This window comes from Tachyglossus aculeatus, chromosome 3 (genome assembly GCF_015852505.1).
Source record: "Tachyglossus aculeatus isolate mTacAcu1 chromosome 3, mTacAcu1.pri, whole genome shotgun sequence".
NCBI lineage: Eukaryota > Metazoa > Chordata > Mammalia > Monotremata > Tachyglossidae > Tachyglossus > Tachyglossus aculeatus.
In genome coordinates this window covers 19732974-19749626 of record NC_052068.1, presented here as the reverse complement: position 1 = coordinate 19749626, position 16653 = coordinate 19732974, and the positions used below count along the sequence as shown (strand labels likewise).

Genomic DNA, 16653 nt, shown 5'->3' with positions numbered 1-16653 from the left:
AATGAATGAATGGCCTGAGGGGAAGGCCGCGCAGGCGCGCGGCGCCCCCCCACGCCCACCCCGCCCGCTCAGTGGTCGCGCGCCTCGGGCTCGTGGCGGTTGCGGGCGCGCGCGCGCGCGCGCAGGAGGGGCGGCACTTCCGGCGCGCGACCGTGTGGCCGGATGTGACGTGTCCGGGTCCCCGAGGACGAGGCGGCCGAGCGGCTGAGGCGACGACGGCGGCTGAGGCGTCGTCGTCGTCGTCGTCCCCGGCGGGATGGAGCGGCTGCTGGGGGCCGGTGTGTCGGCGGGGACGCGATGGCGGCGGCGGCGGCTGCTGCTGCTGCTGGGGCTGCTGCTGCTGGGGCTGCCGCCGCCGCCCCCGGCCCGGGCCGACGAGCACGAGCACACGGTGAGGGGGGGCCGGGGTCCGCCCAAGGCCCCGCGGACAGGCACATCCGGGACACTCGGGAGGACCGGCAGCCCCGAAACCGCAATCATCATCATCGTCGTCGTCATAATAGTGACGGCTTTTCTTAATAATAATAATAATAATAATAATGGCATTTGTTAAGCGCTTACTATGTGCAGAGCGCTGTTCTAAGCGCCGCGGAAAATACAAGGAGATCAGGTGGTCCCACGGGGGGCTCACAGTCTTCATCCCCATTTGACAGATGAGGGAACTGAGGCCCAGAGAAGTGAAGTGACTTGCCCACTTAACCAGTCAATCAATTGCCTTGTTTCACTCATTCATTCAGTCAGTCAGTCATTCATTCAGTCGTATTTATTGAGCGCCTACTGTGTGCAGAGCACTGGGCTATAACAAATAATGGCATTTGTGAAGCCCTTACTGTGGGCATACAAGGTGATGATGATGATGGTATCTATTAAGCGGTTACTATGTGCAGAGCACTGTTCTAAGCGCCACGGAGAATGCAAGGTGATCAGGTGGTCCCACGGGGGGCGCACAGTCTTCATCCCCATTTGACAGATGAGGGAACTGAGGCCCAGTGAAGTGACTTGCCCAAAGTCACACAGCTGTTAATAATAATGATGGCATTTATTAAGCGCTTATTATGTGCAGAGCACTGTGCTAAGCGCCGCGGAAAATACAAGATGATCAGGTGGTCCCACGGGGGGCTCACAGTCTTCATCCCCATTTGACAGATGAGGGAACTGAGGCCCACAGAAGTGAAGTGACTTGCCCACTTAACCAGTCTATCGATTGCCTTGTTTCACTCATTCATTCATTCATTCAATCATCAATCATTCAATCGTATTTATTGAGCGCCTGCTGTGTGCAGAGCACTGGACTATTAGAAATAATGGCATTTGTGAAGCCCTTACTGTGGGCCAAGCACTGTGCTAAGCGCTGGGGGGGGGGCGATACAAGCGATGATGATAATGGTATTTATTAAGTGCTTACTATGTGCAGAGCACTGTTCAAAGCGCCGGGGAGGCTACAAGGTGATCAGGTTGTCCCCACCGTTCTAATCCCCATTTTACAGATCATCATCATCAATTGTATTTATTGAGCGCTTACTGTGTGCAGAGCACTGTACTAAGCGCTTGGGAAGTACAAATTGGCAACATCTAGAGACAGTCCCTCCCCAACAGTGGGCTCACAGTCTAAAAGGGGGAGACAGAGAACAAAACCAAACATACTAACAAAATAAAATAAATAGAATAGATATGTACAAATTAAATAAATAAATAGAGTAAAAAATATGTACAAACATATATACATATATACAGGTGCTGTGGGGAAGGGAAGGAGGTAAGATGGGGGGATGGAGAGGGGGACGAGGGGGAGAGGAAGGAAGGGGCTCAGTCTGGGAGGGCCTCCTGGAGGAGGTGAGCTCTCAGAGGTAACTGAGGCCCAGAGAAGTGAAGTGACTTGTCCACTTAACCAGTCTATCGATTGCCTTGCTCCATTCATTCATTCAGTCGTATTTATTGAACGCTTACTGTGTGCAGAGCACTGGACTATAACAAGTAATGGCATTTATGAAGCCCTTACTGCGTGCCAAGCACTGTGCTTAGCGCTGGGGGGGATACAAGGTGATGATGATGATGGTATCTATTAAGCGGTTACTATGTGCAGAGCACTGTTCTAAGCGCCGCGGAGGATACGAGGTGATCGGGTTGTCCCACGGGGGGCTCACAGGCTTCATCCCCATTTGACAGATAAGGGAACTGAGGCCCAGTGAAGTGACTTGCCCAAAGTCACACAGCTGTTTAATAATAATGATGGCATTTATTAAGCGCTTATTATGTGCAGAGCACTGTTCTAAGCGCCGCGGAAAATACAAGGTGATCAGGTGGTCCCACGGGGGGCTCACAGTCTTCATCCCCATTTGACAGATGAGGTAACTGAGGCCCAGAGAAGTGAAGTGACTTGCCCACTTAACCAGTCAATCAATTGCCTTGTTTCACTCATTCATTCATTCAGTCAGTCATTCATTCAGTCGTATTTATTGAGCGCCTACTGTGTGCAGAGCACTGGGCTATAACAAATAATGGCATTTGTGAAGCCCTTACTGTGGGCCAAGCACTGTGCTAAGCGCTGGGGGGATACAAGGTGATGATGATGATGGTATCTATTAAGCGGTTACTATGTGCAGAGCACTGTTCTAAGCGCCACGGAGAATGCAAGGTGATCAGGTGGTCCCACGGGGGGCGCACAGTCTTCATCCCCATTTGACAGATAAGGGAACTGAGGCCCAGTGAAGTGACTTGCCCAAAGTCACACAGCTGTTAATAATAATGATGGCATTTATTAAGCGCTTATTATGTGCAGAGCACTGTGCTAAGCACCGCGGAAAATACAAGATGATCAGGTGGTCCCACGGGGGGCTCACAGTCTTCATCCCCATTTGACAGATGAGGGAACTGAGGCCCAGAGAAGTGAAGTGACTTGCCCACTTAACCAGTCAATCGATTGCCTTGTTTCACTCATTCATTCAGTCAGTCAGTCATTCATTCAGTCGTATTTATTGAGCGCTTACTGTGTGCGGAGCACTGGACTATAACAAGTAATGGCATTTGTGAAGCCCTTACTGTGGGCCAAGCACTGTGCTAAGCGCTGGGGGGGGGATACAAGGTGATGATGTTGATGGTATATATTAAGTGCTTACTATGTGCAGAGCACTGTTCTAAGCACCGTGGAGAATACAGGGTGATCAGGTGGTCCCACGGGGGGCTCACAGTCTTCATCCCCATTTGCCAGATGAGGGAACTGAGGCCCAGAGAAGTGAAGTTACTTGCCCAAAGTCACACAGCTGATAATAATAATGATGGCATTTATTAAGCACAATGATGGCATTTATTAAGCGCTTACTATGTGCCAAGCACTGTTCTAAGCGCTGGGGAGGTTACAAGGTGATCAGGTTGCCCCACGGGGGTCTCACAGTCTTCGTCCCCATTTGCCAGATGAGGGAACTGAGGCCCAGAGAAGTGAAGTGGCTTGCCCACTTAACCAGTCAAACGATGGCCTTGTTTCATTCATTCATTCATTCATTCATTCAATCATATTTATTGAGCGCCTACTGTGTGCAGAGCACTGGACTATAACAAATAATGGCATTTGTGAAGCCCTTACTGTGGGCCAAGCACTGTGCTAAGCGCTGGGGGGGGATACAAGGTGATGATGATGATGGTATTTATTAAGCGCTTACTATGTGCTGAGCACTGTTCTAAGCGCCGCGGAAAATACAAGGTGATCGGGTTGCCCCACGGGGGCCTCACGGTCTTCATCCCCATTTGACAGATGAGGGAACTGAAGCCCATAGAAGTGACTTGTCCAAAGTCATACAGCTGATAATAATAATGATGGCATTTATTAAGCGCTTATTATGTGCAGATCACTGTTCTAAGCGCCGCGGAGGATACGAGGTGATCGGGTTGTCCCACGGGGGGCTCACAGTCTTCATCCCCATTTGACAGATGAGGGAACTGAGGCACAGAGAAGTGACTTGTCCAAAGTCACAGAGCTGATAGTAATAATGATGGCATTTATTAAGCGCTTATTATGTGCAGAGCACTGTTCTAAGCGCCGTGGAAAATACAAGGTGATCAGCTGGTCCCACGGGGGGCTCACAGTCTTCATCCCCATTTGACAGATGAGGGAACTGAGGCCCAGTGCAGTGACTTGCCCAAAGTCACACAGCTGTTAATAATAATGATGGCATTTATTAAGCGCTTATTATGTGCAGAGCACTGTTCTAAGTGCCGCGGAAAATACAGGGTGATCAGGTGGTCCCACGGGGGGCTCACGGTCTTCATCCCCATTTGACAGATGAGGGAACTGAGGCCCAGAGAAGTGAAGTGACTTGCCCACTTAACCAGTCTATCGATTGCCTTGTTTCACTCATTCATTCATTCATTCATTCATTCATTCAGTCGTATTTATTGAGCACCTACTGTGTGCAGAGCACTGGACTATAACAAATAATGGCATTTGTGAAGCCCTTACTGTGGGCCAAGCACTGTGCTAAGCGCTGGGGGGATACAAGGTGATGATGATGATGGCATTTATTAAGCGCTTACTATGTGCAGAGCACTGTTCTAAGCGCCGCGGAAAATACAAGGTGATCGGGTTGTCCCACAGGGGGCTCACGGTCTTCATCCCCATTTGACAGATGAGGGAACTGAGGCCCAGAGAAGTGACTTGCTCACTTAACAAGTCTATCGATTGCCTTGTTTCATTCATTCATTTATTCATTCATTCAGTCATATTTATTGAGCGCCTACTGTGTGCAGAGCCCTGGACTATAACAAATAATGGCATTTGTGAAGCCCTTACTGTGGGCCAAGCACTGTGCTAAGCGTTGGGGGGGATACAAGGTGATGATGATGATGGTATTTATTAAGCGCTTACTATGTGCAGAGCACTGTTCTAAACGCCGCGGAAAATACAAGGTGATGAGGTGGTCCCACGGGGGGGCTCACAGTCTTCATCCCCATTTGACAGATGAGGGAACTGAGGCACCGAGAGGTGAAGTGACTTGCCCAAAGTCACACAGCTGATAATAATAATGGCATTTATTAAGCACTTACTATGTGCAGAGCACTGTTCTAAGCGCCGCGGAAAATGCAAGGTGATCGGGTTGTCCCACGGGGGGCTCACAGTCTTCATCCCCATTTGACAGATGAGGAACTGAGGCCCAGAGAAGTGAAGTGACTTGCTCACTTAACAAGTCTATCGATTGCCTTGTTTCATTCCTTCATTCATTCAGTCGTGTTTATTGAGCGCTTAACTGTGTGCAGAGCACTGGACTATAACAAGTAATGGCATTTGTGAAGCCCTTACTGTGTGCCAAGCACTGTGCTAAGCGCTGGGGGGGGTTCAATCAATCAGTCAATCAATCGTATTTATTGAGCGCTTACTGTGTGCAGAGCACTGTACTAAGTGCTTGGGTAGTACGGCGACATATAGATACGGTCCCTACCCAGCAGTGGGCTCACAGTCTAGAAGGTGATGATGATGATGATGGTGATGGCATTTATTAAGGACTTACTATGTGCAAAGCACTGTTCTAAGCGCCGGGGAGGATGCAAGGTGATCGGGTTGCCCCACGGGGGGCTCACAGTCTTCATCCCCATTCGACATTTGAGGTCACCGAGGCCCAGAGAAGTGAAGTGACTTGCCCACTTAACCAGTCTATCGATTGCCTTGTTTCACTCATTCATTCATTCATTCGTTCATTCATTCATTCATTCATTCAGTCGTATTTATTGAGCGCCTACTGTGTGCAGAGCACTGGACTATAACAAATAATGGCATTTGTGAAGCCCTTACTGTGGGCCAAGCACTGTGCTAAGGGCTGGGGGGGGATACAAGGTGATGATGATTATGGTATTTATTAAGCGCTTACTATGTGCAAAGCACTGTTCTAAGCTCCGCGGAGGATACGAGGTGATCGGGATGTCCCACGGGGGCCTCACAGTCTTCATCCCCATTTGACAGATGAGGGAACTGAGGCCCAGAGAAGTTAAGTGACTTGCCCAAAGTCACACAGCTGATAATAATAATGATGGCATTTATTAAGCGCAATGATGGCATTTATTAAGCGCTTACTATGTGCCAAGCACTGTTCTAAGCGCTGGAGAGGTTACAAGGTGATCAGGTTGCCCCACGGGGGGCTCACTGTCTTCATCCCCATTTTACAGATGAGGGAACTGAGGCTCAGAGAAGTGAAGTGACTTGTCCACTTAACCAGTCTGCCGATTGCCTTGCTTCATTCATTCAATCGTATTTATTGAGCGCTTACTGTGTGCAGAGCACTGGACTATAACAAATAATGGAATTTGTGAAGCCATTATTGTGTGCCAAGCTCTGTGCTAAGCGCTGGGGGTGATACAAGGTGAAGATGATGATGGTATTTATTAAGCGCTTACTATGTGCAGAGCACTGTTCTAAGCGCCGGGGAGGATGCAGGGTGTTCGGGTTGTCCCACAGGGGGGATCACGGTCTTCAGCCCCATTTGACAGATAAGGTAACTGAGGCCCAGAGAAGTGAAGTGACTTGTCCACTTGTCCAGTCTGTCGATTGCCTTGCTTCATTCATTCATTTATTCATTCATTCAGTCGTACTTATTGAGCGCCTACTGTGTGCAGAGCACTGGACTATAACAAATAATGGCATTTGTGAAGCCCTTACTGTGTGCCAAGCAGTGTGCTGAGCGCTGGGGGGATACAAGGCGATGATGATGATGACTTAACCAGTCTTTCAATTGCCTTGTTTCATTCATTCATTCAGTCGTATTTATTGAGCACTTTAGTGTGTGCAGAGCACTGGACTATAATAAATAATGGCATTTGTTAAGCCCTTACTGTGTGCCAAGCACTGTGCTAAGCGCTGGGGGGGATACAAGATGATGATGATGATGGCATTTATTAAGCACTTACTATGTGCAAAGCACTGTTCTAAGTGCTGGGGAGGTTACAAAGTGATCAGGTTGTCCCACAGCGGGCTCACAGTCTTAATCCCCATTTTACAGATGAGGGAACTGAGGCCCAGAGAAGTGAAGTGACTTCCCCAAAGTCACACAGCTGACAAGTGGGGGAGCCAGGATTTGAACCCATGACATCTGACTCCAAATCCTGGGCTCTTTCCACTAAGCCACGCTGCTTCTCCAAGGTGATTAGGTTGTGCCCTGTGAGGCTCCCAGTCTTTATCCCCATTTGACAGAGCCCACCTACAATAATAATGATAATGACAGTATTTGTTAAGCCCTTACTTTTTCTTTCATTCATTCATTCAATCGTATTTATTGAGTGCTTACTGTGTGCAGAGCACTGTACTAAGCGCTTGGGAAGTACAAGTTGGCAACATAGGCGGTCCCTACCCAACAGTGGGCTCACAGTCTAGAAGGGGGAGACAGAGAACAAAACCAAACATATTAACAAAGTAAAATAAATAGATAAATAGAATAATAAATATGTACAAACATATATACGTATATACAGGTGCTGTGGGGAAGGGAAGGAGGTAAGCACCGTGCTAAGCGCTGGGGGGGGGGAGATACAGGGTGATCAGGTTGTCCCCCCTGAGGCTCCCAGTCTTCATCCCTATTTGACAGAGCCCAGCTACAATGATAATAATAATGATGGTATTTGTTAAGCCCTTACTGTGGGCCAAGCACTGTGCTAAGCACAGGGGGGGATAAAAGGTGATCAGGTTGTCCCCCGTGAGGCTCCCAGTCTTCATCCCCATTTCTAGACTGTGAGCCCTCTGTTGGGTAGGGACCGTCTCTATATGTTGCCAACTTGTACTTCCCAAGCGCTTAGTACAGTGCTCTGCACACAGTAAGCGCTCAATAAATACGATTGAATGAATGAATGAATTTGACAGGAGGGAACTGAGGCCCAGACGAGCCTAGTAGTAAGAGTAATGATGGTATTTAAGTGCTTACTATGTGCCAGGCACTGTTCAAGTTAATAATGATGATGATGATGGTATTTGTTAAGCGCTTACTATGTGCCAAGCACTGTGCTAAACGCTGGGATAGATACAAGGTGATCAGGTTGTCCCCCTTGAGGCTCCCAGTCTTCATCCCCATTTGACAGAGGAGGGAACTGAGGCCCAGATGAGCTTAGTAGTAAAATTAACGATGGTATTTAAGTGCTTACTATGTGCCAGGCACTGCTCAAGTTAATGATGATGATGGTATTTGTTAAGTGCTTACTATGTGCCAAGCACTGTTCTAAGCACTGGGATAGATACAAGGTGATCAGGTTGTCCCCCGTGAGGCTCCCAGTCTTCATCCCCATTTGACAGAGGAGGGAACTGAGGCCCAGACGTGCTTAGTAGAAAAAGTAATGATGGTATTTGTTAAGTGCTTACTATGTGCCAGGCACTGCTCAAGTTAATAATGATGATGATGATGATGGTATTTGTTAAGCGCTTACTATGTGCCAAGCACTATTCTAAGCACTGGGAAAGATACAAGGTAATCAGGTTGTCCCCCGTGAGGCTCCCAGTCTTCATCCCCATTTGACCGAGGAGGGAACTGAGGCCCAGACGAGCTTAGTGGTAGTGGTAATAGTAATAGCAATGATGATGGTATTTGTAAAGCACTTACTGTGTGCCAAGCACTGTTCCAAGCTCTGGGATAGATACAAAGTCATCAGGTTGTCCCCCGTGAGGCTCCCAGTCGTCATTCCCATTTGACTGGGGAGGGAACTGATGATGGTATTTGTTAAGCGCTTACTGTGTGCCAAGCACTGTTCCAAGCGCTGGGGTAGATACAGAGTCATCAGGGTGTCCCCCGTAAGGCTCCCAGTCTCCATCCCCACTTGACAGAGCCCAGCTACAATAATAATAATAATGATGGTGTTTGTTAAGTCCTTACTGTGGGCCAAGCACTGTGCTAAGCGCTGGGATAGATACAGAGTCATCGGGTTGTCCCCCATGAGGCTCCCAGTCTTCATCCCCATTTGACAGAGGAGGGAACTGAGGCCCAGACGAGATTTGTAGTAGTGATAATAGTGATAGCAATGATGATGGTATTTGTTAATAATAATAATAATAATAATAATAATAATAATGGCATTTATTAAGCGCTTACTATGTACAAAGCATAAGCCCTTACTGTGTGCCAAGCAGTGTTCCCGAGTGCTGGGATAGATACAAAGTCATCAGGTTGTCCCCTGTGAGGCTCCCAGTCTTCATCCCCATTTGACAAGGGAGGGAACTGATGATGGTATTTGTTAAGCGCTTACTGTGTGCCAAACAGTATTCTAAGCACTGGGATAGATACAAAGTCACCAGGTTGTCCCCCATGAGGCTCCCAGTCTTCATCCCCATTTGACAGAGGAGGGAATTGAGGCCCAGTTGAGATTAGTAGTAATGGTAATAGTAATGATGATGGTATTTGTTAAGCGCTTACTGTGTGCCAAGCACTGTTCACGTTAATAATAATAATAATAGTAATGATGATGGTATTTGTTAAGTCCTTACTATGTGCCAGGCACTGTTCAACTTAATGATGATGATGGTATTTGTTAAGTGCTTACTACGTGCCAAGCACTGTTATGAGCGCTGGGGTAGATGCAAGGTAATCAGGTTGCCCCCCGTGGGGCTCACAGTCTTCATCCCTATTGGACAGAGGAGGGAACTGAGGCCCAGACAAGCTAAGTAGTAATAATAATAGTAATAGTAATGATGGTGTTTGTTAAGCGCTTACTATGTGCCAGGCACTGTTCACGTTAATAATAATAATAATAATAGTAATGATGATGGTATTTGTTAAGCCCTTATTATGTGCCAAACACTGTTCTAAACGTTGGGCTAGATACAAGGTCATCAGGTTGTCCCCTGTGAGGCTCACAGTCTTCATCCCCATTTGACAGATGAGGGAGCCGAGGCCCAGAGGAGTTAAGTAGTACTAATAATAGTAATAATAATAATGATGGTATTTGTTACACGCTTATTTTGTGCCAGGCACTGTTCAAGTTAAGTAATAATAATAACGATGATGATGAAGGTATTTGTTAAGCACTTACTATGTGCCAAGCACAGTTCTAAGCACTGGGATAGATAGATACAGCGTGATCAGGTTGTCCCCCGTGGGGCTCACAGTCTTCATCTCCATTTGACAGATGAGGTAACTGAGGCACAGAGAAGTTAAGTAATAATAATGATGGTATTTGTTAAGCGCTTACTGTGTGCCAGGCACTGCTCTAAGTGCTGGGGTAGATACAAGGTGATCAGGTTGTCCCACTTGGGGCTCACAGTCTTAATCCCTATTTGACAGATGAGGGAACTGAGACCCAGACAAGCTAAACAGTAATAGTAATAACAATAATAATAATAATGATGATGGCATTTGTTAAGTGCTTACTATGTGCAAAGCACTGTTCTAAGCGCTGGGAGGGTACAAGGTGATCACGTTATCCCCCGTGGGGCTCACAGTCTTCATCCCCATTTGACAGATGAGGGAACTGAGGCTCATACAAGCTAAGTAGTAATAATAATAATAGTAATGATGGTATATGTTAAGCGCTTACTATGTGCCAGGCACTGTTCAAGTTAAATAATAATAATAATAACAATGATGATGATGATGGTATTTGTTAAGCACTGTGCCGAGCACTGCTCTAAGCTCTGTGATAGATACAAGGGGATCAGGTTGTCCCACGTGGGGCTCACAGTCTTCATCCCTGTTTGACAGATGAGGGAACTGAGGCACAGAGAAATTAAGTAACAATAATAGAAATAATAATAATGATAACGGTATTTAAGCGCTTATTTTGTGCCAAGCACTGTTCTATGCACTGGGATAGATGCAAGGTAATCAGGTTGTCCCATGTGGGGCTCACAGTCTTAATCCCCATTTGACAGAAGAGGGAACTGAGGCACAGAGAAGTTAAGTAATAATAATAGTGGTGTTTGGTGCTTACTATGTGCAAAGCACTGTTCTAAGTGCTGGGGTTGATAAAAGGTAATCAGGTTGTCCCAGGTGGAGCTCACGGTCTTCATCCCTATTTTACAGATGAGGGAACTGAGGCACAGAGCAGTGAAGGGACTTGCCCAGAGTCACACAGCTGATAAATGACGGAGCTGAGATTAGAACTCACAGCCTCTGACTCCCAAACCCGGGCTGTTTCCACTAAGCCACGCTGCTTCCCTATAAAAGATGACAATAAAGCAGTTGGGAAATAATGGTTCAGAAGGAAGTCCTCTTACTCATATTCTGTAAACCCTTGGAAAACACCTTCACTCTTTTGGCTGTAAATGGGAAGGAGTGTCAAGGAAGGCTGGGATAGTACTTTCCCAAGCGCTCTGCACATAGTAAGAGCTCAATAAATACTATTGAACGATAGGCACAGCAAAAGAACAACAGAAATAGCGTGGCCTAGGGGAAAGGGCACGTGGCTTTGGAGTCAGAGGTCATGGGTTCAAATCCCAGCTCCGCCAATGTCAGCTGTGTGACTTCGGGCAAGTCACTTAACTTCTCTGCGCCTGTTACCTCATCTGTAAAATGGGCATCTGTAAGCACTTAGTAAATGCCATTATTATGATGATTATTATTATTATTATTATTAGGCATGGGCCTGGGAATCAGAGGACCTGGGTCCCAATCCTGGCTCTGCCACTTGTCTGCTCTGTGATCTGGGGCAAGTCACTTCTTTTCTTTCTGCCTCGGTTTCCTCATAAGTAAAATGGAGATTAAATCCTCCTCCTTCCTACTTAGATTGTGAGCCCTCTGTGGGACAGGACTGAGTCCAACCTGATTATTTGCACCTACTGCAACGCTTAGTACAGTGTTTGGCACGTAATAAGTGCTTAACAAATACCACTAAAAACAAGTTGTGGAAGTAGAGTCAAAATGTGAATATCTGGGCTCCAAATAAGCAGAAAACTCGGTTGTTGGATGTTTCTGGGTTGTTTGTGCTTACCAATCAGATCTGAATTTTTACATTCTGTAATCAGAAATGCAAACTTCTCAGAAACCTTTCATTTGACCCAAGCCAGAAGAAGAAGGGCTGCTTTCACTTTCACATGGCACCCCAACTGAAACGTGGTCTGGCAAGCAACTCGTCTGGCAAGCAACTCCCCTCGGCCGAACCACCCACCTCCACAACAAAAAGCTCCTGTTGTTATTGTTGTTGGGTTATTGGCTTGAAGGACCCCACAGTTGACGGAGGGCAGAAAGCGAAGCTTTCTTATGCTTTATTAGCATCCGTTCTAAAAATTTCTTGACAGTTTACTTCCCTGCCGTAATTCAGGGCTGGCTGTAAAAACAGCGTCAACACCACAAGTAACCTTTTTTATTTGGGATTGCCACTCGGATTGTTTTCTGTGTGGTAAGTAATGAGCAAGGCTTGAATGAGCGTTTCTAGCGAAAAGGAATTGAGGACATGACTAGTTGTAGCTTGGCCTTCAGTTCTTATGTTTGACTCAGTAAAATATTGAGTTGCAGCCTACAGACATCTTTTTTTTTTGGTAAATGATGCAAATTTTCGAAGGTGTGGGGTGTTGTGTCATTATTAAAAAGGCTCCGAGATTTGGGAATGACAATAGATTGTTGGTTTGGGTTGAAATTTACTTGAAAGGAAAACTGCCTTGTGTGTAGCCAGGCCTTTTTATAAGGCTTTCCATAGGATGGGCTAGCTTTTGACTTTCTAAAGTGCCATAAACGGAATTCCAAAATGTGAAGTAGACTTATCATTTTACCATTAAGAGACTTTGAAATTGTCAGTTCATTTCAAAGTAACAAATACTGAGCAAAATGAATTAACTTGGGTTTAATTCCTCCACCTACCAGGGCCGATGCTATTTCTATAACTTCCTTAGCACTTCTACATATTTGTTAAATATTTATTTGCTTGTGTTTATCATCAGTATCTGCTCTCACTATCATGTATTATGTATTCATAAATTCATGTCAACATGCCTTCTCCAATAGGACGAAGAGTGCATTTTTCACTTCTGTCATTTTCTCAAGTACTTTCCGAAGTAAAATGTGCAATATCTACACTCTACAACTTGCTGCTGTTGTATTGAATCTGTTTCAAATTGTTTTTTCATTTTGAAATTAAAATTCATTTCCCATTTCCTCTTACAGTCCGCACACTAGGGAAGCACCCTATCAGACTATAATAGGAATAACTTACAGAAGCCCCCTGACTGTAGTTCTTTGTGCTTCTCAAATACTTTCCTTAAGGAGAAACTCATTAGACTGTAAGCTGCTTCATTCATTCATTCGTATTGAGTGCTTACTTTGTGCAGAGCACAGTACTAAGGGCTTGGAAAGTACAGTTCGGCAACATATAGAGACTGTCCTTACCCAACAGTGGGCTCAGAGTCTAGAAGGGGGAGACAGACAGCAGAACAAAACAAGTAGACAGGTGTCAGTACTATCAAAATAAATCGAATTATAGCTATATACACATCATTAATAAAATAAATATATACAATATTACACAAGTGCTGGGGGGGGCAGAGGGAGGGAGTGGGGGCACTGAGGAGGGGAGGAGGAGCAGAGGATAAGGGGGGCCTCAGTTTGGGACATCCTCCTGGAGGAGGTGAGCTATCATAGGGTTTTGGAGGGAGGAAGAGAGCTAGTTTGGCAGATGTGTGGAGGGAGGGCATTCCAGACCAGGGGAAGGACGTGGGCTGAGGGTCGATGGCGGGACAGGCGAGAATGAGGCCCGGTGAGGAGGTGAGCGGCGGCAGAGGAGCGGAGTGTGTGGGCTGGGCTGGAGAAGGAGAGAAGGGAGGTGTGAGGTAGGAGGAGGTGAGGGGATGGAGGGCCTTGAAGCTTTTGCTTGATAGAAAGGTTGATAGGCAAACACTGGAGATTTTTGAGCAGGCAAGGTGATATGCCCAGAGTGTTTCTGTAGAAAGATAATCCAGGTGAAGTATAGACTGAAGTGGGGAGAGACAGGAGGATGGGAGATCAGAGAGGAGGCCAATGCAATCATCCAGCTGGGATAGGATGAGAGATTGAGCCAACAAGGTAGCGGTTTGGATGGAGAGGAAAGAGCAGTGAGGCGGTGTCTTTTTTGCCTTTGGCAGATTTTGTCACGCACCCGCTGAATTTAGTGTTCAATACACAGTAGATTCTCAGTAAATGCTATTGATTGACAGCTCCTTAAAAGCAGGGATCATATCTATCAACTCTGTTGTTTTATACTCTCCCAAGTGCTTTGGTGCATAGTGCTCGGTACACAGTTTAAGTGCTCAATACCTGATTGAGTGTCATAATATGCAGTGGCTGTATTTTCCTTTCATTTCTCCATCAGCTGTGAACATCACTCTATGAAAAGCCCTGGATTTAGCGTTTGGGGGACATCCAAAAGTGACAGTCCCCTACCGTCAGTGATTTTAGAGTCTAATGGAGAAGACAAGCATGCACAATCTAGCCAAATATAATTAATATAAAGAATAAACAAGTGATGGCACGTCGTCTTCAGTATTTATAGAGTATTTGTGTGTGGAATACTGTACTAAGGGCTTAAGGGACAAAAAGGAAGAAATAGGTGATATAACTCTAATAATAATAATAATAATGGTGGTATTTGTTAAGCGCTTACTATGTGCAAAGCACTGTTCTAAGTGCTGGGGGGATACAAGGTGATCAGGTTGTCCCACTTGGGGCTCAGAGTCTTAATCCCCATTTTATAGATGAGGTAACTGAGGCACAGAGAAGTTAAGTGGCTTGCCCAAGGTCACACAGCTGACAAGTGGCGGAGCCGGATTCGAATCCATGACCTCTGACTCCCCAAGCCCGCACTCTTTCCACTGAGCCATGCTGCTTAAGGAGACTTTAAAATAACTCAGATCAACAACCACCACCCATTCTTTTAAGGTGAAAGTATCAATTTGAATTTCAGTTTCACTGCCAGCAAGTGTCTGCTTTTAGAAATCCTGATGTCAGTATTTAAGATACTAAGAATTTTTTAAATTCTTATATAGAACTTTTTTCTAGGTGCCTGTTCAATCTGTAGATTTTCTAGAGATTTTTAAATTGCACCCACTCTTCCAAATGTTGTGTTGAAACTGCAGATCCATCATTGTCAGAATTACATTCAGGTGCTGGATTAAAATTGTAAGATAGTAGCCAGAAAAAAGTATTTCATGCCTTAATAGCCGAAATATTTTATTCTTATAAACTGCCTTGAACAAGCCCCTCACCCTGGACAAGTGACATTTTTATCGTGGGCGAGTTCAAAAGAACGCCGATTTTGTTTAATGCCTCTCGGGAACAGAGTAGGCTGGTAAAACATTTTTGTGGATTAATACATTTTTAATGAGTATTCATAGAGCTGTGCTATGTATTTCCAAGAAGTCTTTTTGTAAATTTCGCTGTACTGTAATCTTGATTTTTAAATAACTGATCTTTCATTCATTCAATCGCATTTATTGAGCGCTTACTGTGTGCAGAGCACTGTACTAAGCGCTTGGGATTGGTATGAACAGGTGTGTTTAAGCATTATGAAAGTGTTCAGTGATACCAGACAACACAGCTGGGTTGTATTCTTAGTAGTAGTGGTATGTAAGTGTTTAGTATGTGCCTAGCACTGGGGTAGCTCTAAGACAATCAGATCAGACACATTCCCTCCCCTTCACGGGGCTCGCAGTTTAAGTAAGGAGAAGCAGCGTGGCTCAGTGGAAAGAGCCCGGGCTTTGGAGTCAGAGGTCATGGATTCAAATCCCGGCTCCGCTACTTGTCAGTGTGACTTTGGGCAAGTCACTCCACTTCTCTGGACCTCAGTTATCTCATCTGTAAAATGGGGATTAAGACTGTGAGCCCCATGTGGGACAACCTGATCACCTTGTAACCTCCCCAGTGCTTAAAACAGTGCTTTGCACATAGTAAGCGCTTAATAAATGCCATTAAAAAAAAAGAAAGAGGGAGAACAGGTATTGAATCCTCATTTTACAGTTGAGGAAACTGAAGCACAGAGAAGTCTAGTGACTTGCCCAAGGTCACAGCAGGCAAGTGGCAGAGCCAGGATAAGACTCCAACTCCTCTGCCAACCAGGCCCGACTTTTTAATAGGCCTCTCTGCTTCTTGAAAATGTAGTTCATTCATTCAGTCGAATTTATGGAACGCTTACTGTGTTGTATCATGAATCAATCAGTCATATTTGTTCAGCACGCTATGCTAAGGACTTGGAAGAGTACAGCACAGCAGTATAACAGTCATGGCTATATTGGGTATGTTATCCCTTAGCATTCCATGTTACAAATTAGGATCCATTCTCAAACTTCTGGAAAAATAATGTGAAATTCCTTTTTGTTAAACTTTACTAAGCTGTTGTTTAATCTTTTGTTATAAGAGTTCAAAGCACAATGTCCCAACATGGAATGTAGAGTGATCATGAGTCTTTGCAGGAGGCTGCAGAATTACAAGCTTTTGACTGGTAGTGGCTTTTCAACTTGACTGAAGAATTTATTGAACTTGGATTGAACAGCAGCCTTCTTCCTTTCCTAAAAAGTATCTTGCAGCCTGCCAAGTCCTGAACCCCTCTGCCCCTTGGAGCAGGGTATTCCCAAGCCTGGATGCCAGGGTTCCTTTTCCAGACACAGCCTCTGTCTCTGCACACTCTCCCTTTCACTCTTTTATACCCTTCACCTGAAAGGAACCAAAATGGACCAGAGCTTCCTGAGGGAGAAAGCCATTTCCTGATTGTCGATTGGGCGAGTAACACCAAACTCCT

General features: G+C 45.7%; 1 protein-coding gene across 2 annotated transcripts in view; it reads left to right on the top strand.

Moving 5' to 3' along the window:
• The first annotated feature begins 241 nt into the window (after positions 1 to 241).
• Positions 242 to 16653, top strand: part of TM9SF3 (transmembrane 9 superfamily member 3) — a 126061-nt gene continuing 109649 nt past the window's right edge. For both annotated transcript variants that reach the window (XM_038743692.1, XM_038743690.1), the window contains exon 1: positions 242 to 391. In XM_038743692.1, coding sequence (XP_038599620.1) covers positions 257 to 391 — 135 coding nt within the window. In that variant the 5' untranslated portion in view covers positions 242 to 256. The remainder of the gene's footprint in view (positions 392 to 16653) is intronic.